This window comes from Ascaphus truei, chromosome 4, assembly GCF_040206685.1.
Source record: "Ascaphus truei isolate aAscTru1 chromosome 4, aAscTru1.hap1, whole genome shotgun sequence".
Lineage (NCBI taxonomy): Eukaryota > Metazoa > Chordata > Amphibia > Anura > Ascaphidae > Ascaphus > Ascaphus truei.
In genome coordinates, this window is record NC_134486.1 from 188,065,632 (window position 1) to 188,088,843 (window position 23,212).

At 43.2% G+C, this 23,212-nt stretch overlaps 1 protein-coding gene across 6 annotated transcripts in view; it reads left to right on the plus strand.

The window, feature by feature from the left end:
* Positions 1-23,212, plus strand: part of PDE10A (phosphodiesterase 10A) — a 938,782-nt gene that overhangs the window by 574,449 nt on the left and 341,121 nt on the right. For all 6 annotated transcript variants that reach the window (XM_075596713.1, XM_075596710.1, XM_075596711.1 and 3 more), the window contains 2 exons: positions 12,609-12,659; positions 12,847-12,905. In XM_075596713.1, coding sequence (XP_075452828.1) covers positions 12,609-12,659; positions 12,847-12,905 — 110 coding nt within the window. The remainder of the gene's footprint in view (positions 1-12,608; positions 12,660-12,846; positions 12,906-23,212) is intronic.

A 23,212-nucleotide genomic window follows, 5' to 3' on the forward strand; every position in this document is an offset into this window, starting at 1 on the left:
CTGTTTGGGGAGAGGCTTTTCCCCTCTCTGCTTCCAGCAGCCTTCCTGTCTCCAGGCTCTTGGGGAGAGGGAAGAGGAACCAGGAAATCAGTCTTAAATACCTAATTTCTAATTAGCATGACAGGTGACAGAAATCAGGCAGCAGACAAACTCTGGTCTGTATCCCTCATCCCTCAGTTCCAGCACTTGCCAAACTGTGGGATGGAGTGCATGTATTATGAGGCTGCACTCCCAGGCCAAACAGGATAGAAACTGTATCCTGGGAGCCCTATATATGGAATTTATTACCATCCCCTGGTTTCTGTCAAATATCCTCCCCCCCAGCTCAGACCTCGAGGGATGAGCGACCATGGATATTAGGGAGTGCATCCTTGACAACCCGTCAGCATTGCCATGTTTGTGCCCTGACCTGTGTTCCACAGAAAATTTAAAGGGTTGTAGGCTTAGGAACCACCTGGTCACTCTAGCATTCTTCTCTCTGTTTTGACACATCCAGGTGAGGGGTGCATGATCCGTGACCAACCGGAATTTTCTCCTCAACAGATAGTATTTGAGCGTCTCTACAACCCACTTTATTGCGAGACACTCTTTCTCGACTATGGAATAATTTTTCTCCTGGGAATTTAGTTTCCTACTTAAATAAAGGATGGGGTGCTCCTCACCTTGAGACACCTGGGAGAGTACAGCCCCCAGCCCTACCTCAGATGCGTCGGTTTGAACTAAAAACTCTTTAGAGAAGTCAGGTGTGACCAACACTGGTTGGGCACAGAGAGCTTCTTTCAGGCTTCTAAAGGCCTGTTCGGTTTCGGGGGACCACTTTACCATTAGGGGCCCTCTTGCTTTTGTGAGGTCGTTTAGTGGGGTTGCCTTAGTTGCAAAATTGGGAATAAACCTTCTATAATAACCAATTAATCACAGTGCTTGACAAATCACCCAAAAATCTACTCGCCGAACCAAAAAATCTACGCGCCCCCAACCCCGCCTCTAGTCCCGCCCCCAACCCCGCCCCCAGCCCCGCATTTAAAAAAAAAAAAACATAAATTAAATAAATTGATTAAATTCCTAGTAAGAACATATGTTTTTGACATTAGTTTATTTATTGTATTACATTATACTACAATTAGTCCTTGTTGTGTGTGTGTGTATAAATGTCGAATCTAGAATAAAAAAGCCAGATGTGAATGACTAGTTTCCTGCACCCCTTAACTAGTGTCTGGATGCCCCCGCTTCACAATATTTAAAGCAGCAATCCCGTCTGGGATCTTACCTGATCCGCAGACCCTCAAAGTCCAGGTACCCTCATTCCCGCAATGTTATACATTGGAGGGGAGGTGTTCCTTACCTGTCTTCTGGGTTAGGGGGGGTTCGATGTCTTCCGTGTGAAGCTTGAGTCAGATCTGGAAGTAAGCAGTATAGGTTATTTCAGTGTAGTATAGGGCAGTTAAGATATCCAGATCCAGAGTGTGAGAGTGTGTGGGGGAGAGAGAAAGAGAGTGTGGGGGAGAGAGAGAAAGAGAGTGTGGGAGAGAGAGAGAGAGTGTGAGGGAGAGAGAGAGAGTGTGGGGGAGAGAGAGAGAGGGAGAGAGAGGGAGAGTGGGAGAGAGAGGGAGAGAGTGGGAGAGAGTGGGAGAGACAGGGAGAGAGTGGGAGAGACAGGGAGAGAGTGGGACAGACAGGGAGAGAGTGGAAGAGACAGATACAGAGAGAGAGAGAGTGGGAGAGACAGATACAGAGAGAGAGAGAGAGTGGGAGAGACAGATACAGAGAGAGAGAGTGGGAGAGACAGATACAGAGAGAGAGAGAGTGGGAGAGACCGATACAGTGAGAGAGAGTGTGGGAGAGATAGATACAGAGAGAGAGAGAGTGGGAGAGACAGAGAGAGAGTGGGAGAGACAGAGAGAGAGTGGGAGAGACAGAGAGAGAGTGGGAGAGACAGAGAGAGAGTGGGAGAGACAGAGAGAGAGTGGGAGAGACAGAGAGAGACAGATAGAGAGAGACAGAGACAGATAGAGAGAGACAGAGACACACACACACACACACACAGAGAGAGAGAGAGAGAGACACAGAAAAAGAGAGACACAGAAAAAGAGAGAGACAGAAAAAGAGAGAGACACAGAACAAGAGAGAGACACAGAACAAGAGAGAGACACAGAACAAGAGAGAGACACAGAACAAGAGAGAGACACAGAACAAGAGAGAGACACACAGAAAAAGAGAGACACACAGAAAAAGAGAGACACACAGAAAAAGAGAGACACACAGAAAAAGAGAGACACACAGAAAAAGAGAGAGACAGAACAAGAGAGAGACAGAAAAAGAGAGACACAGAAAAAGAGAGACAGAGAGAGACAGAGAACACACACAGAGAGAATGAGAGACAAAGACAGAGAGAGTGCGAGGGCGAGGGCGACACAGGGAGAGGGCGACACAGGGAGAAGGCGAGGGCGACACAGGGAGAAGGTGACACACTCACAGACACACACACACTCACTCACACTCACTCACACTCACTCACAGACACTCACACACACACACACACTCACGCAGAGACACTCACGCAGAGACACACTCACTCAGAAGACTCACAGACACACACTCAGAGACACTCACTCACACACACTGACTCACTGACACACAGACACACAGACACACAGACACACAGACACACAGACACACAGACACACAGACACACAGACAGGCACACAGGAACACAGGCACACTGACAGACACACAGGCACACTGACAGACACACAGGCACACTGACAGACACACAGGCACACTCACAGACACACAGGCACACTCACAGACACACAGGCACACTCACAGACACACAGGCACACTCACAGACACACAGGCACACTCACAGACACACAGGCACACTCACAGACACACAGGCACACTCACAGACACACAGGCACACTCACAGACATACAGGCACACTCACAGACACACAGGCACACTCACTCACAGACACACTCACTCAGACACACTCACTCACACACACTCACTCAGACACGCATTCACTCACTCACAGACACTCACAGACACTCATTCTGTCAGTCACTCACTCACCGGGTCGCACGTGGCAGCAGTGGGGTCTCCGCACGGCAGTGGGCCCTCTACACGGCTGGGGTGCCTCTCCAAGACATGGGACGGTCACACAGCGCAGCGTGGACCTCCGCAAGGCAGCAGGGCGGCGCCCCCCCCCCCCGAAGCGGCCGACGCCGCAGCCCGCTCCCCGGACACCCCTGGGCAGCAAGCGGTGATCGGGGGCAGGTGATTAGGGGGAGATCATGGGCAGGAGGCGGCCTGACGCAGGAGGCGCGCACGGGGGAAGCTGGGTTGCGCGCGGGGCTTGTTTTGGGCTTCCCCCTCCGTCCCACGTGGGGAGCGGAGGGTGCGGGGGGGCTGGATCGCGCGCTTGTTTTGGGCTTCCCCCTCCGTCCCACGTGGGGAGCGGAGGGGGGAGGGTACGGGGGGGCTGGATTGCGCGCGGCGCTTGTTTTGGGCTTCCCTCTCCGTCCCACGTGGGGAGCGGAGGGGGGAGGGTGTGGGGGATTCTGGGTTGCTGGGGGGAACAGGCAGCGGGCCCACAGGCAGCGCAGAGGGCAGGACACCCGGGACCACGGGAATCGTCGCCATTTTTTTAAACTTTTTTTTTAAATGTAATTAACAGGCATCCGGCCGGGCCCCCCCTGACTCACGGGAGGAGATCAGGAGGGGGAGCAGATCAGGGGAAGGGGCTCTTCCCCGCGTTTACCCAATCAGGGAGGGAGATTATTTATTTATTTAAAAAAAAATGTCACGAGCAGGGGAATTCATAGAGCTGCAGCACGGCTCGCCAGTTGCCTAAATCCACTCGCCACGGGCAAATGGTTATCATTATTTGTCGAGCACTGTATATATATATAAAACAAAAAACAAATCAGCGCTAGAAATAGCACTAGGTGAATTAATAAGTGATAATAAAATTTAATAATATAGTGTAAAGAATATCAGGCACTGGACAGGAGAAAATATGCCATAGGATGTAGCTCTAAAAAGATATGCCTATCCTAAAGAATTAAGAAAGAGAATAAAGCGCAATCCTACTGTATGTGGCTGTTAAAAATAAGGGAAAATTTAATAAAGGCAATAAAAGGTTGGTTACTGGATGTACAAATGACACAAATACAGAAAAAGCATAACAATAAAACAATATATATGGATAAAAAATAGAGGAAAAAATAAATGTCCAAACTATGTCCAAAAAATGTCCAGCAGATCTACTGTGAGGGAGTAGCACTCTAAATGAATGAAGCACTTATTTGCCCGACATGGATTGTGGCTGAAGCAACAAGTGGGGAGCGGAGTGACTCTGATATATATCAAATGTGAAGGTAGACATAGTCGTGGCAGGCTGTTGGATGTTTCCTGTAAATAGGATCCAAAGGGAAAGGCAGAGGGGGGTAAGGGAACGGTCTCACCAGATGAGTGTAAACGCAATGAACCCCAAGGGGTATCTGCGTCCCTCCGTCAGCTGCGCCTGCAAATCCGCGATGCAAGTATCACGTGATGCTGATCCGGGTAACACTAGAGACACTGTCCTGTCTCCTGTATACTGTACCCCCCTCACGATAGCCAGATTTCTCCAAACAAAGGTTGATGCAGCAGGTAGATCTTCACTGCTGTACTGCTAGGTTGAATACAGCCGCACATAAGCTGGCACCTTCCTCTCAAATGCCGGTATGAGTCAAACTGCTGCTCGCCAATTCTCACTCCTCTCACGTTACTCGGCTCTCCTCCCACAATCAGCTGTTAGATACAGTGACGTAACCTACGCATTTGGTCAGCTGTTGCACCGACTTCTACAATGGTGTGACCTAGGGAGTGGACTTAAATAGAGCTCATTAGAACCTAATAGGTTAATTGAGGGGGGAAACTTGTATACATACAAGAGCCCTGTAACTTAAAAAAAAGCATGATATAAGAAAATTAGCATGTTAAAAATACAAAATAAAGGAAAACGAAAATATAAAGCACCAAATAACTAATCATTATTTAAACAATAACCAATATAAGTAAAATATATGTATAAAAAATATATATTGCTGAATCAAATATCATTCTTAAAAAATATAAAAATAATAATAATAAACATATGAAAATATAAAAAATAACATATAATTAACTATAAATAATTGGTTGTTGTTTAAATTGGCAGTAAAAGGATCAACAAATATAGGTGTAGATGTACATATGACCAAATAAAAAATAGAATTATACAAATTGACTACTAAATGTCCACAGATCAACACAGGCTATATAGCATGTGTAGATCTGCGTACGTGACAGATTGTTACCATGAACATCATCCCAATATACATGCAAATAACTAAATAATTAATGAGGTGGAAGTATGAAAGTAGGATGAGAACATGTTATATGTAGGCAATAAAGCCTAGAGTAAATGAAGATGTTAGTAGTATAACTAAATTGAATACATTAAATACATGAATTGAACATGAAGGTAGACTAGGAAGGAAAAAATGGACACTAGACAATTTATTTATTTATTTATAAAATGTTTAACCAGGAAGTAATACATTGAGAGTTACCTCTCGTTTTCAAGTATGTCCTGGGCATAGTTAATATGACAAATAATACATGGTTACAAATACAGTTACATACATGAACAAGGTATACATTATATACAATACATTGCATGCACAGTTAGAGAAGATGTATATTATAGGCTTATGTAATAGTTACAGACCAGGTTAAAATGTGAGACAGCCTTAGTTTTGAAAGAACTTAAACTGGTGGTGGATGTGAGAGTCTCCGGTAGGTTGTCCAGTTTTGGGGTGCACGGTAAGAGGAGCGGCCGGATACTTTGTTGAGCCTTGGGACCATGAACAGTCTTTTGGAGTCAGATTTCAGATGATAAGTGCTGAATGTGGTAGGTGTGAGGAGCTTGTTCGGATAGGTGGGTAACTTGGTAAATAGAAAGTATTTGAAGGCAAGACAGGAAAGTTGAACTTTGCGCCTAGACTCGAGTGATGACCAATCTAGTTCTTTGAGCATTTCGCAGTGATGTGTGTTGTAGTTGCATTGCAGAACGAAACGACAAATTGAATTGTAGAAGGTGTCAAGTTTGCCAAGGATGATTTGGGGTGCCGAGCCATATACTATGTCTCCATAGTCGATAATTGGCATTAGCATCTGCTGTGCAATACGCTTTCTGATCAGCAGGTTTAGTGAGGATTTGTTCCTGTAAAGCACACCTAGTTTGGCATAGGTTTGGGATGTCAGGGTATCAATGTGCATTCCGAATGTTAAGTGGGAGTCAAACCATATGCCCAGGTATTTAAAACTAGTAACAGGAGTTAGAGTGGTGTTAGCGTTGGTTCTGATCTGGAGCTTAGTCACTGGAAGCTTTAAAAATGTAGTCTTGGTCCCAAATACCATTATTACAGTCTTGTCAGTGTTTAAAAACAGTTTGTTTTGGGAAATCCAGTTTTCGAGTCTCAAAAAGTCAGACTGAAGTATGTGTTGAAGGTCAGAGAGGCTATGGCTGTATGCATATAGGATTGTGTCATCTGCATACATGTGTATTGAGGCTTCCTTACAAGCTGTGGGAAGATCATTGATGAACACTGAGAAGAGTAGGGGCCCCAGAACAGAGCCTTGCGGGATGCCACAGGTGATATCCAGGGGGTTGGATTTAGAGCCTGAGATGGACACATGTTGGGATCTACCTGATAGGTAGGACTGAAACCAGTTTAAAGCATGCTTCCCTATTCCAGAGCTCTGGAGTTAGTTAAGCAGGATAGCATGATCAACAGTATCAAAAGCCTTTGCAAAATCTAGGAATATTGCACCAGTGAGTTGACCCCGTTCCATTCCACACTGGATTTCATTGCAAACTTTTAGCAGGGTAGTTACCGTGGAGTGTTTGGGGCGAAAGCCTGATTGGAATTGGCTAGGGAAATTTGTCTTGTTATAGTAATCGCTTAATCGGGAGTGGACACATTTTCCATGACTTTGGATAGGATTGGGAGAAGGGAGATTGGCCTGTAGTTTGAGACAGTGTTTTTGTGCCCACTTTTGAAGATTGGGACAACTTTGGCAGTTTTCCTGGTCTTAGGGATATGGCCTGCAGACAGGATAGAGTTGACTGTGGAAGCAATTGGTTTGGCAATGGCTGGGGCACCAAGTCGTAGGAACCTAGATTGTAGTAGGTCAGGTCCACATTGGCTGCTTAGTTTTCATTTGAGGAGCGCTTGTGTAATCTCCTCTTCGACTTGTCCCAAAATGTCCTGGAACTCAAATCGGCTTGAAGTTCCTGATGCCACCGCTTTATCTGCTCCGGAGGAGTTTAAATAACTTGACCGCGACCTAGCTCCAAACATCGTGGAACTATTTTCTGGTTCAAATCCCAGCCGCGACTTCTACGTACAATTCTCAGAACTTTGCCGCAAAAGGTGGGATTTTTCTGGACCGGAAATTCCTGAAGCCGGCTCGCTGCTATTTCTCCTTGAGCATCTTTTTGTACATTCAAATCTGCTGCTGCTGTTCTGGCGCTAAGAATCTGACCACCGGATTGGCTGAGGCATCCTTATAGTAATTCAGAGTTCATTCATGAAATACGGCAGCCAATCCAAGTGTGGGAGAATTTCTACCAGCCAATCAGACCGCTGCCAGTCGACCAAAAACTAGCAAGCAGGACTTCGGCATCGGACAAGGGCATGCGCCAACCTGGCACTTCTGCCACTTGTCACACAGAAGCCACCCACTGAGTTAGGCTCCTCAAAGTCTGGGTTGAGCAAATGTTGTCCAAGGACTTCGATTCAGCCCAGGACGTGAGTACTTGAGTCTAACTCCGGTAACCAAATGGCTTTCACACCTTGGCAACCTATGAGGCTTTCATGTCCAGGACCCGAGCAGACTTGATCGCACCAAGCTTGGTAGCCAAATGGTCTCTCTGGACCCGGAAATCCCAGCTCATATAACGTGCACAAGCATATATACAGTTTAAACATAATGGTTTAATAAAATATATACTTTAAACATTTCTAAGTCCTATGGCTATTGGGAATAGAATAATAATCTTGCACTTTTATTGCTACTAGCCATATTCCCCACACACTACAGTGGCGGCCGCCTTTAGCCTCCTGCGGCTGTTTCAGCGCGACTTTGAAAACTGCGGGCAGATGCAGTGTTTGATGCGGCATGTTCTGGAATTTAAAGCCGCAGCCGCATGCATTGTACAGTATTAGCACTGTGCTTATTTAATTGTTTTCAACTGTTTTCAACATTTCAATCTCACAGTTATGTGAGGTCTGTATTAGAGGTACACAAGCAAGCTACTGTAACATTATGGGCGGCGTGCGTGCAATATTATGGGCGGCGTGCTGTATACAAACTTTCACTGATAACTACAGTACTATTGGCGCTGTCTCGGCATGAATGCGGCATGAACGCGGTGAAGTGCGTGGCATTCGAAAAAAAATACCCAAACACACCGGAGATGTTGGAGAATAAAAGGGGCCATGACAGTATACCGGACTTTAAAACTCCTTGCAGCCTTTTGTGGTTGGAAAAAAAAAGTGTATTTGTGTGTAGCGCTATTCTATTATAAGTGGAAAAATAAATAAACACTATAGAAATCACTCTAAATAAATATTAGTGATTACTTCGTGATTGGGCTGCCAACTATAAAACGAACTACCCTACGTTAGCATATAACATACAAAAACAAAAAATAGGGGCGCCCTTGCATCTATAAACAGTGAATAATACACAATATAGTGCAACAAAATAGCTTATACAATATAAAAGAATACAATCGTATAGGTGATATAGAAATGCTGAATAAAGTCCCCAAAAGTTCCAAAGATGAGTTGATTGAGTCCAGCCGTCGCTCAGCACATGAAAAGAAATAAACACAGCAACATAGTGTAATATTGTTATGTGTTAATACACCTATATTACAATGATTAAACAAGGAGAAAAAAATCAGAGTGAAAGAGCAAATGGATTAAAAGAGAAATTTAATACACATATAAAAACAAAAAATCATGAACTGTCACTGCTCCTGCGTCAGGCAACTATAGGAATCCTACTTACAAGATGCAAGTAGATCAAGCGCATGTGAATAAGTACAGTACATCAAAAAGGAATGGCTGCCCTCCGGCTCAGGTGTCCTGTACGGATGTTCCTCCGTCACCTACTCAGACCTGCTGGGTGGCTCGGTTGGATTTCTGTCTGCTTGGGAGCTTGATACCGCCAGACCTCTCCTGCTCGTGACCCAGGCGCCGCTACTGGTAACCAGCTCAACCTCTCTCGCTCTCGCGAGATGCTGCTGTAAACGGGAGCCGATACCTGTGTTGGCACATCAGATTCACTATGCCTGTAGATTGTAGGGCTGTGTGCTTGAACGCCAGGACGCAGGGTGTGTGACGTCACCCTACGCGTTTCACGGATTGATCCGCTTCCTCGGGGATATATAAGTATATATACTCATCTTTGGAACTTTTGGGGACTTTATTCAGCATTTCTATATCAACTATACGGTTGTATTCATTTATTTTGTATAAGCTATTTTGTTGCACTATATTGTGTGTTACGTGTGGTTGGAGTACACCCAGAACCCCTATACCAGGTTCTGGGTGATCAGAGCACTAACTGGGCATCCCCTCTTATACTAGGGACCCCTTTACCATTCTAGAAATACCACACATCCTAAAGCCCCATTTACCTTTCTGGTCTGTGCTGAAGCAGGGAATCCTGGCAGTGAGTCGTGCAAGCATTTTCAAAGGGAGATTTTGCCGGAGCATTGTATCCGAGAATCCGACCTGATTCCCGGGTACATTGTTAGCGTATACAGCAACTCTGGAACACGGCTACCTAGACACATTTTGACAAGACTTTCTCCGTAACCCACCCCCCCCCCCCCCCTTGAAACTCATAGCCTAGCAATCTCTGTTTGCTGGCACAACTGGAAAGGTAAAAACACAAAAATTCTTTGTCACGTAATTTATAGACATAAATTGACAATCACTGGGCTCAAGAGCTGACACTTTCGAACCGCAATACATTAATCAGAGGTAACCAGATGGGCTTAACCTTTATTGTTGAGCCTGGTTACCCCTTCACTGTCACAGTGATTAGTCACTGAGTTAATGAAGAGGGGGCAAGTAATTTATTTTAATATTGTTTGTATTTATTTAATGTGGTGCTGTTTTTTTTTTTTTTTATACAGTACATGTTTTAATTTTTTGTGGTTAATTCCCAAAATCACTATTAGCAAAATTTGGAAGGGGATGGTGTGTGAGGGGGGGGGGTGTTGTTGGGGTTAGTGAAGGTGGTAATTGCCTCGTGAAGTGTGGTTAGGCCCCCGGGGCGGTGTGAGGTGGAAGGAAGGGTTAACCCCTTCATTATCTTAGCGGTTAGCTTGTATCAGTCTGGTCTTTTCTGTCCATTTGATGTAGATTTTTTATTTATTTATAAAAATGTTTTACCAGGACGTAATACATTGAGAGTTACCTCTCATTTTCAAGTATGTCCTGAGCACAAAATTATAACAATACATGGTTACATTAAAAGAACAGAGAATATATAGTCAATTCTGAGACATTTCATGGACAGATAGAGTTGAAAAATTGGGTACAGGGTATACAAGAGATGATGAGTTTCAGATTGAAATAGAAAAGCTTTAACATCAGCGAACGGCAGCAAACGGCTCACACCCTTTAGCTGCCCTTCGGTTGCTCCAAACGCTGTCTGCCTTTGGGGCGACGCAGATGAATTTAAAGTCCTTTTGGATCATTAACATTCCAGTGGGTGGGGGTGCAAATGTTAACGCTTAGCACACTGGTCCTGTACAGAGGGGAGCAGGTCTTGAAGAACCCCATCAGGCATCCGTCTTTGGGGCAATGCAGATGTACACTGAAGGTGTTCAGATTTAATGTAGCTGTGAATTCAATGTCCTTTGTCCACTTCACTCAATATGCCGGAATATGAATATGAGTCTCTACGTCACGACGGGGAATACTATATGACCATATTTCGTCTACTGTGTCTTTTAGTGGGGGGTGGCGGGTGGATACGGTCTATCCACGTTTTGGAAACTTCAGAACTGATGGAGAAATAAAAATGGCTTTTTGAGCTACTGTACTGAATGAGGTAGATGTCACATCCATGCAAACAATTCACCTCACAGATTTGCTTCCTTAGGCCACACACGTTTGGTACAAGGATTGTTTTCTGTATATATACCCTTATCTAGTAAATGGGGAAAGTGTATTATTCTGTACAAATAGCATAGTGGTTCTTCTCTGTGCACCTCCCTTATCTGCTAAATGCACAAAAAAGATTAAACAAAAAATCAGTGTTAATGTCTGAGAAGCTGCTGCTTTAAATATTGTGTGGCATAATTTTTAATAGAGCAGCCAAAAAAACGTCCCTTATGTATTTATAGATGTAACGGGTTTTGTGAACTGGCCTGACCCACCCAATCTCACATTGGCCCCTGTGGTCTAACCAGTCCCCATTACAGTGTGGTAGTGTCTGGTGGTGCACCTGTTGGCAACAGGACTCCTGAGTCTCCCGCATGATGGTGTGTGGGGAGGACCCGTCCAGACAGGCAGCTGAGTCCTACCTAGTTCCAGTGCAGCGCCTCCACCTCATCAGGGTCCCTTCGGTCACTTGGGGATGGTCCTGGCGAGGAACTCCTCTGTGGTGCTCCTCTCTGTACATTCACTCCACACATGTACACGAGAGGGTTTGTGATTAGGAGCATCTTTATTGATTGAGGTGGGCTAGCTGCCCCTCGCAGTAGTTTCTCTAGCCACTCATTGTCCCTCAGTGCTTCCCTTTGAAAGGTGTAATTCTCCTTTAATAGGGATTCCCTATCCCAGCCGGGATGTCTTTACCCTGTGCCAGGTCCCTGGACACAGTCTTCTTACTCAGCTACTATAACATACTGTAACTCTTACAGACTATTCAGAACCACGCAGGACACAGAACTCAGATAGAACTAACTTTTAGACACAGTGCTGTGCCTTATGTACACTCTGGAAGCTGACACACCTCTGACATCACTAACCATGGAGTCAGAGCCTGTGACCACTCCCATCCATACACAGGGCACCCCACCAGGGTGTGAGGGCAAACCGCCATGATTACTGCTGGCATGCCCACAACTTACCAGGCCTTACTGTCAGCAGGAGAGATGACTGTAGCCATTTTACATGACCGCTACATAGACATGGCACTGTGGTTGCATTTTCACTCCAGGGTGTGTTTTACTTATGATATAGCATGTACCCACAGTCAACCTTAGTTACAATATTTATGTGTAGCATCTTTAACAAAGAAAAAGATGATTATTTAGCCAAGAATAAATGTATCCATCTCCAATTCAAATCATTGGTTCATTCTCTTCTAATCAATTTTATGATTGGAACTTTGTACACTTTACAGTGATTTACCTATAGTAAGTTTCGACATTTTGTGTATTTTACACTATAAAATCATCAAGTATGGAATTGTTTACTTTATCGTGCCTAGTATTTTTACTGATTTGTTGTTCAGAAGTGAATCCATTTTTTTGTTTTTGTTTTCAGGTTGCAACCGCAAATCTTGCCTGGGCCTCCGTAGCAATACATCAAATGCAAGTGAGTCCTAAAGTTATTGTCTTCCAAACATTTTATAGACCAGATAATTTCTTGATTTTCGTACTTCACATGATTTTAAATCTGTTAAAATGTTGCTTGGGCAAACAATATTTTTTACTGGAAAACTTGTGATTTTTCTTAGAAAGCAAAGATGCATGTTAGTTTAATGCTGCTTTGTATGTTTTAGGTATGTAGAGGATTGGCGAAACAGACTGAGCTAAATGACTTCCTGCTTGATGTGTCAAAGTAAGTGTGTAACATGCAGCTACATGGTCATTTGTTCTAGCTGCTGATTATTTATTAATAAAGAACATAATAGGGGTGCTTTAAAGTTATTCAAATGTGAAAATGCATATTGTGTTTGTATACTTTGTGTATATGTATGTACAGTAGCTATCCTCAGAATATGCTTCACATTATGTTGTACAGTATCTCTAGTAAGACAGTGGCGGCCGCCTTTAGCCTCCTGCGGCCTTTTCCCCGCAATTTTTTTAAATCGCGGGCAGATGCGGGCAGATACGGGCCGTTTTCGGCAGTTTTGGGCGCCTGCGGGCACTTTCATTATCTAGCGCTAAGCGCTTTCATTGTCTAGCGCTATTAGCGCTATCTGGTGATTTCGGGCCGCGCGGAAAAGTCTGTGAGAAATGGGGGAGAGACGGAAAACATCCCCGAATTTTTTCGGGGATGTTGGAGGTTAAAAGGGGCCGCGACAGTATTTCATGAAACTCGTCATGGCAAGTAAGAAGGTGGGCATCCATATGAATCTCAGCAAGACCAAAGTGGTGTTCAAGAAATGTATTAACTTTACTCATCTCAAAATAAACTGAACAGAACTACTGTAGAAGTCCAAAACTATGTCTACCATGGCCAGCAAGTATGAATGAATAGGATGAGTTTGAATGAATCGATTGAACAATGATGATGGGAAGGAGTGCATTTGGAAGAAACAAGACAATCTTTGAAGGGAAACATGTACTGTTGAAGAGGAACGTGTATTCTGCCTACGCTCACATGTGGATGTGTATCTTGGACTCTTAATGTGAACTTATTGTAATTGAGAGGCTTCAGACAACTCAAATAAGTTCGGAGAGATGTATACTGGGTAATATCCCCAAATACAGGAAAAAGAATAAATGGGTTTGATGCAAACAAAGTTGGTGACATCATCACAAGGGTGAAGAAATGAAAATGGCAGTGGGCCAGGCATGTTACAAGAAGAAATTACCATCATTGTATTAAAATGCTACTCAACTGAGTTGCAAGCAATATCAAAATACTGAAATGACCAAAAGTAAGATGCCATTAGAAAATGTGTTGGAGCAACATGAACAGGCTTGCAACTGCAGTACATGAAAGATCATTAGGGAGGCCTTAATACATACATACATACATACATACATATATACATACATACATACAGCAGTGGATTGACAGGGGCTGATGGTCGTGTATATATATATATATATATATATATATATATATATATATATATATATACAGAGGCGGCCGCCTTTAGTCTAAAGCGGCCGCCACCACGGGTATTTTTAAACTGCGTGCAGACGCGGGCTTTTTTTCGGCGCGACCGCGAGATGCAACTGGTGCGCGGGCAAGTTCGGCTGCTGAAAAAAACAGCCCCGAACATTGCGGGTAAGCTTAAGAATAAGCTTAGCCGCAACAGTGTGTGTGTATATATATATATATATATATATATATATATATATATATATATATAAACCATAATACTGAGTTAAGTTATGGTGAGTAAAAAAAGTGACAAAAACCCTCCACAGGAAAGCAAATATGCAAATATAACTGTATGCTCATCTGCATGTCTTAGGCGGGGTTGCAGACCTGCCTAAAACATGCAGATGAGCATACAGTTATATTTGCATATATATATATATGCAAATATAACTGTATGCTCATCTGCATGTTTTAGGCAGGTCTGCAACCCCGCCTAAGACATGCAGATGAGCATACAGTTATATTTGCATATTTGCTTTCCTGTGGAGGGTTTTTGTCACTTTTTTTACTCACCATAACTTAACTCAGTATTATGGTTTATATATATATATATATATATATATATATATATATATATATATATATATATATATATATATATATATATATATATACACACACTGTTGCGGCTAAGCTTATTCTTAAGCTTACCCGCAATGTTCGGGGCTGTTTTTTTCAGCAGCCGAACTTGCCCGCGCACCAGTTGCATCTCGCGGTCGCGCCGAAAAAAAAAAGCCCGCGTCTGCACGCGGTTTAAAAATACCCGTATATATATATATATATATATCTCAAACAAGGGCAGAAGGTACACTGTAAACGCAAATAAACTGATGCTTGTCCCATATGCACATAGAAAGCAGATATTACCAGATGGTGGATCCGGAAAGGAGAGACAGCACACAGCCAAGTAGATTAAACAACTGTATTGATGTAGAATAAACAAGGCACTGCATCCAACATTTCGGTCAGCTAACCGTGACTTTTCTCAGGGATGTGCAATGAAAGAGTGCCAGTGAACGTACATATATACCCAAACCAATTAGACATAATCAGACTCACCAGTGAAAGGACCCAAAGACACGCGAAGACAAACATGTGGTGTCCGTGACAAGCAATCTGGCCGTGGAACGCACTGCCATCTTAACCAACCTGTACTGTCTCTGCCTCCAATGCGCTTGAAAGACATGCGGTGTGATATCACGCGCCGGGGTCGTTAGCAGACGCGTCATCACAACGGAGGATACAGCTTTGCCTACACAGCTTATGCAGTAGGTTGGTCAAGATGGCGGTGTGTTCCACAGCCAGATTGCGTGTCACGGACACCACATGTTTGTGTTCGCGGTATTAAAAATGAACATTTTATTTATGATTGTGTTAATTTGTCCAATTACATTTGAGCCCCTGAAATAAACGTTTCATACAATATTTTTGTTCAACCCCTTGAATTAAAGCTGCAAGTCTGCACTTATATTGCATCTCAGTTGTTTTATTTCAAATCCATTGTGGTGGCGTACAGAGCCAAAATTATGTAAATTGTGTCAGTGTCCAATTATTTCCGGACCTAACTGTACATGTCCTGTATCTGTGTCACCTCATTATCTGTTAAATATACCTGAACTAGGGTAAATTTTAGCAGACGATTCCTCACGGGAAAAATGGAGCACAGCAAGTGAAGGAAGGGGGGCTAGACACCGATGAATAAAAGTCCTTTAATCCATGGTAGACATCATGGCATGGGATAAGTAAAAACTCTTACGCGTTTCGGGCCGTCGCCCTTTTTCAAAGAGAATATTTTACAGACTGTGTCTGCAGCAGCTGATATAGGAGTTCCCCCGCCTCCAGCTGATCAATGACGTGTATAACACATGGCGCGAAATCGTCAGAGTACAATCCGATTGGCTCAAGCCCTGAACCAATGGGATGAAAGAACTGGTAATTACACGCTCGAGTAGGGTGGGTGTCATACATCAGATGCGCAGCAAGTGTATGCTGTGATACAACGCGTGTATTTTTAATTGATAACCTAACACACCTGGTGGGTGTCCCTATTTAAACAGAGGCTTCTAACGAATCCTGAGCTTGCGTGTACTGATTGATCTGTGTGGTTGATTGAAGTGCTGATTGGTTAAAGTGTGTGCAGTTAGAACCAGAAGCAGTTTTAACAAGGAAGCAGTTAAACAAGGTATAGTTTATTGAAGTACAGTTTACTGTTAGTACTTCTAAACTTCATAGTTGCTAGAATAAGCAGGATTGAAAATGCCACTCAATGCACATCTTGCCACATGTATGTGCACTTGGAGCAGCTGTTCCAAGGAGCATACCGCTGTGAGAGGTGTGAACTGGTGGTCTCTTTAGAATCAGAGATTGCTGATCTGAAGAGGCAACTTGCAATATTGAGGGACATTGGCAATCTTGAAAGGGATTTAGAGCTCACTGAGCAGGCCCTTGCTTCGACTAGTGGTGCAGATGGTGGTGCTTTTAGTGTGGAGCAGGTAGGAAGCTTAGTTGCTGTTAGTGAGGAGCAGGTAGGTAGCTGGGTGACAGTTAGAAGGGGAAGCAGGGGCAATAGGGAGAGGCAGGTCGTTTCTGAGCTGACACATCCCAATAGATTTGCCATGTTGAGTGAAGATATTGGGAATGTTGGGGCAGAAATGGCAAGGCTGGGGGAGACTAATTCCTCTAGCAGCCAGGGGAATAGTTCCTCCAGCACAATGGGGACTCAGGATGCTCAGATGCAAAGAAAGATTGTGGTGGTAGGGGACTCCATTATTAGGAAGGTAGATAGGGCAATCTGTTGCCGGGACCGCATGAACCGAACAGTTTGTTGTCTCCCGGGTGCTCGGGTTCAGCACATTGCGGATCGGGTAGACAGATTATTGGGGGGGGGCTGGGATTGACCCGGCGGTCTTGGTACATGTTGGCACCAATGACAAAGTTAGAGAAAGATGGAGGGTCCTAAAAAATGATTACAGGAATCTAGGCCAAAAGCTTAAGGCAAGGACCTCCAAGGTAGTATTTTCTGAAATACTATCAGTGCCATGCGCTACCGCAGGGAGACAGTCAGAGATCAGGGAGGTTAATGCATGGCTAAGAAAGTGGTGTAGGAAGGAGGGGTTAGGGTTTTTAGAGCACTGGGACTCCTTTTCTGAGAGGTGCCATCTATATTCTAGGGACGAGAGACAGAGGGTGCCCAATGCTGCATCCAATTGACAAAACATATAAAGTAAAACGTCATAAGCCTGCATACCAACGTCAAGGTATAACCAAAATAATGCAGGTCCTACACTACACTGTGAAACCTTTCCTTTTACCTCTGTGAGAGGGGAAAAAACCATAATGGGTCTTGTTCCTGCAGCAAGTGAAATGACCTTCCAAGTTAAAAGGGTGAAGGAGGAGGAGTGAGCTCTGGGGGGAGGTGCCACAGCCTCCAAAGAGACATAGGTTAACACAGATACCCAGCAAGCTCAAACTCCCCCACCCACCACAAAGTGAATATATATTTATGTCAACCAGAGAGCTACTGAGCGTGGCAATTGTATATAACAAGAGACAGGGGGTGCCCAATGCTGCATCCAATTGACAAAACATATAAAGTAAAATACTTCAATAATAATAATTGGTTATTTAGTTAACCCTTTGGCCAAAGGCGTCATAAGCCTGCATACCAGCGTCAAGGTATAACCAAGATAATGCAGGTCCTACACTACACTGTGAACCCTTCCCCTTACCTCTGTGAGAGGGGAACCATAATGGGTCTTGTTCCTGCAGCAAGTGAAATGACCTTCCAACTTAAAGGGTGAAGGGGGAGGAGTGAGCTCTGGGAGGAGGTGCCACAGCCTCCAAAAGAGACATAGGTTAACACAGATTCCCAGCAAGCTCAAACTCCCACACCCACCACAAAGATGGAAGGTCCTAAAAAATGATTACAGGGATCTAGGCCAAAAGCTTAAGGCAAGGACCTCCAAGGTAGTATTTTCTGAAATACTACCAGTGCCATGCGCTACCGCAGGGAGACAGTCAGAGATCAGGGAGGTTAATGCATGGCTAAGAAAGTGGTGCAGGGAGGAGGGGTTTGGGTTTGTAGAGCACTGGGATGCCTTTTCTGAGAGGTGCCATTTATATTCTAGGGACGGATTGCACATCAATGAAGAGGGATCTTCTGTGCTAGGGGGGAGAATGCTAAAAAGGTTGGAGGAGATTTTTAACTAGGATGGAGGGGGGAGGGGAATGAAACAGGTAATGAACTAAATGGAATAGATGAGGATACAAGGTGGTATGGAGGTAGAATGGGGGCAAGTGCAAGTTTGACAAGCAGTGAGATACCCATAGTAAATAGAGATAATACTAGAAAACTTCTTAAGACTAAACCAAGTGGGAGCAGAAAGGAAGGAGCAGATAAGATAATAGTACAGGCTGAAAAAAAACTTAAATGCATGCTTGCTAATGCAAGAAGCTAAAATGGGGGAGCTTGAATTAATAGCTACAAAGGAGCAGTATGATATCATAGGCATTACTGAAACATGGTGGGATGAAACTCATGACTGGACAGTTAATTTAAAGGGGTATTCTCTTTTTCGGAAGGATCGAACAAATAGAAGGGGAGGTGGAGTATGTCTATATGTTAAACCAGATCTAAAACCTATTATAAGGGATGATGTCTATGAAGGGAATGATGAAAATGTAGAGACCTTGTGGATAGAAATTAGCAGTGGAGGTAAAAGTATAAAGAAAATGTTTGTGGGAATATGCTATAAACCACCAAATATATGTGAGATTGAGGAAGCTAAAATACATTTGCAAATGGAGAAGGCATCAAAAATGGGTCATGTTTGCATAATGGGGGATTTTAATTATCCAGACATAGACTGGGGCAATGAGATTAGCATTACAACAAAAGGAAACAGGTTTTTGGGGGTGCTTAAAGATAATTATATGACCCAAATTATTGAGGAACCAACCAGGAGAGGGGCAGTTCTGGATTTGGTCATATCAAACAATGTAGAAGTAATAACAAATATTCAAGTCCTGGAACATTTGGGTAACAGTGATCATAACATGGTCTCATTTGACATAAATTATCAAAAAACAGATTACTTGGGTTCAACAAAGACTTTAAACTTTAGAAAGGCAGATTGTAATAAACTGAGGTCTAATCTAGTAGTAATACAATGGGATGATGTTTTTGCAGGGAAAATGTAGATATAAATGGGCAGTCTTTAAAACATTGTTAGAAAAACACACTTATCAGTGTATACCCTTGGGTAATAAGTATAAAAGAAATAAGTCAAAACCAATGTGGCTAAATAAACAGGTAGGGGAGGAAATGGACAAGAAGAGGAAGGTGTTTAGATTCTTTAAGTCAGAAGGGACAGAGACATCGTATCAGAATTATAAGGAATGTAACAAAAATTGCAAAAGGGCAATTAAATTAGCAAAAATGGACAATGAAAAAAGGATTGCAATAGAAAGTAAGGTCAACCCTAAAAAGTTCTTTAAGTACCTTAATAACAAAAAAATGAGAAAAGAAAATATAGGACCCTTTCAGTGTGAGATGGTTTGGCAGATTATTGGAGATAAGGAAAAAGCAGAGGTATTAAACAAATTCTTTGCCTCTGTGTTTACCAGGGAAGAATCAAGTTCAATAGTAGCGCCACAGGAGGAAGCCACAACCTCCATATTAATGACCAATTGGTTAACTGAGGAAGAATTTCATAAGCTTTAAAAAATTTAAGTAAATAAGGCACCTGGCCCCGATGGCATCCATCCAAGAGTTCTCAAGGAGTTAAGCTCAGTAATAGCAAAACCATTATATTTAATATTCAAGGACTCCATTTCCACAGGCTCAGTACCACAAGATTGGCGTAAAGCAGATGTGGTGCCTATATTTAAAAAGGGAGCTAGATCACACCCGGGGAATTACATACCAGTAATAGTAGGGAAACTTCAAGAGTAGGGAAACTACTTGAAGGTTTAATACGGGATAATATTCAGGAATACCTAATGGAAAACAAAATTATTAGTAATAGTCAGCATGGATTTATGAAGGATAGATCTTGCCAAACTAACCTTATTTGTTTCTTTGAGGAGGTAAGTAGGAATTTAGACCAGGATAATGCAGTTGATGTGGTCTACTTAGATTTTGCAAAGGCTTTTGATACGGTTTCACACAAGAGGTTGGTGTACAAAATAAAGAAAATTGGACTCAGTAATAATATATGCACTTGGATTGAAAACTGGTGAAAGGACAGACAACAGAGGGTTGTCATAAATGGAACTTTTTCAGGTTGGGCTGAAGTCGTGAGTGGAGTACCTCAAGGATCGATACTGGGACCCCTGCTTTTTAACTTGTTTATTAATGACCTTGAGGTTGGGATCGAGAGCAAAGTCTCCATCTTTGCTGATGATACTAAATTGTGTAAGGTAATAGAATCAGAGCAGGATGTAATTTCTCTTGGAGAGACTGGAAACGTGGGCAGGTAAATGGCAAATGAGGTTTAATACAGATAAATGTAAGGTTATGCATTTGGGATGCAAGAATAAAAAGGCGACTTACAAATTAAATGGAGATATATTGGGGGAATCCTTGATGGAGAAGGATTTAGGAGTGCTTGTAGACAGCAGGCTTAGCAATAGTGCCCAATGTCATGCAGTAGCTGCAAAGGCAAACAAGATCTTATCTTGCATCAAACGGGCAATGAATGGAAGGGAAGTTAATAAACATAATTATGCCCCTTTACAAAGCATTAGTAAGACCACACCTTGAATATGGAGTACAATTTTGGACACCAATCCTAAGAAAAGACATTATGGAACTAGAGAGAGTGCAGAGAAGAGCCACCAAATTAATAAAGGGGATGGACATTCTAACTTATGAGGAGAGGCTAGCTAAATTAGATTTATTTACACTGGCGACACACTTTATTCGAGCTCGGCTAGACCTAGACCCACGAATTCGGGTATACCCGGGTATTTTGAGGTTTGTGACTGTTTTCTGCCCGAGTGCATTGGGTTATATTCCAGGCAGGGATTGAAGCATTTTATTCCCGCTGGCTGCAATACTGCACAGTATATATATATATATATACTGCATTACAATTCATGAATTTATGCCATCTGGTAGACACGCGAAGCATTGCAGCCTATTAAATCCTAATCATTATCATTTAACAGATCAGCCGCCCGTCAGCCAGGCATGAACCCAGGCTGGGAAGGCAAACGCAACGGGGCTTGTCAGAGGTGAGGAGCGGCGCATTCCAGGTATCTGCCAGGTACATACTGGGTATTTGCTCGAATAAAGTGTGTCGGTGCAGTACATTAGAAAAGAGGCGTCTAAGAGGGGATATTAAAACTATATATAAATATATTCAGGGACAATACAAGGAGCTTTCAAAAGAACTATTTATCCCACGGACAGTACAAAGGACTCTGGGCCATCCCTTAAGGTTGGAGGAAAGGAAATTTCACCAGCAACAAAGGAAAGGGTTCTTTACAGTAAGGGCAGTTAAAATGTGGAATTCATTACCCATGGACACTGTGATGGCAGATACAATAGATTTGTTCAAAAAAAGGTTGGACATCTTTTTAGATGGGAAAGGTATAGAGGGATATACCAAATAAGTATACATGGAAGGATGTTGATCCAGAGATTAATCCGACTGCCAATTCTTGGAGTCAGGAAGGAATTAATTTTTCCCCTTAATAGGTTTTTTGTTTGCCTTCCTCTGGATCAATAAGTAAGTTTAGATATAAAATAAAGTATCTGTTGTCTAAATTTAGCATAGGTTGAACTTGATGGACGTACGTCTTTTTTCAACCTCATCCACTATGTAACTATGTAACTATGCAACTATGTAACAGCACCCACGAGAAGAAATAATTAAATATTAAAACCAAACATATAAACATGTTAAAAACAATCTTATAAACTGATCTGGTAAGGAAGAGGATATCAATAAATCATAATACATGCCAATATGAATAAAGTTAAAACCCAAGATACACGTTTGAACAGATAACGGAGAGAAATTGTAAAATGTACATTCCCATAGCCCATATGGCAAAATTCTATTCAATAAAACTACCTTTGTACAGTAGCGACATCTTTAATTCGAGTGAATGCCGGCGGCATGCCGGGATCTACCCCAGCTGCCGCCAGTCAAAAACGCGCGCCGCCGCGTTTCCCCCACGCACCCCCCCTCCACATCGCGCGCAATTACCCCCCCAAAGACACCACGAACCCGGCTTCTACTTTGCCCCTCTGCTTCCCCGCACCCCCGCTTACCTAGATTTGAACTCCAGGGGTGTCGGGGAAGCCTGGGGAAGCCGGGGAAGACGGGGAAGCCGGGCGCGCTTGTGACTGTGACGTCACAGTGCGCCGCCACGCGCCGCGGCTACCCGCTTCCCAGCCTCATACAGCCAGCGGCATTTGCTCGAATAAGAGCTGCCGCTGCTGTATATCAATGGCAATATGTCTATAATATTTTATCTTAGGGTTTGATCATAGACAAGTATATACATGAAAAAATGAAGAAATGAAAAATATATACAGAGGCTAATCATCCACTGATCAATATTATGGGAGGAAAATAAAGGGGTAAAAGGAAAGAAGGAGGGGGGTAGGGAGGGGAGAGGGGGGAAGGGGGAGGGAAGGCGGGAATGGGGAGAGGGGGGAAGGGGGAGGGAAGGGGGGAATGGGGAGAGGGGGGTTTGGGGGGGAAGGGGGGAGGGGAAGGAAAAGTGGAAGGGAAAAAGGAACTTCACAAAGAAATGAAAAAGAAGGTAGAAATGAAGATAAATGCAAAGACCCCATCACAATCATAAGATAATATAAACAGTCATAAAACAATTGTCATGCTCATGTAATATCAATCTAGTTATATACTGATTTTATAACGTTACATATCATTTCATATTCATTTAAGGAAATGCTTTAATTCCCAGTCAATATTCATACCCTTGGGCATCAAAGTCCCAAGGGTATAAATCCAATGCATTTCACGACAATTAAGAAGAGATTCTCTATCTCCTCC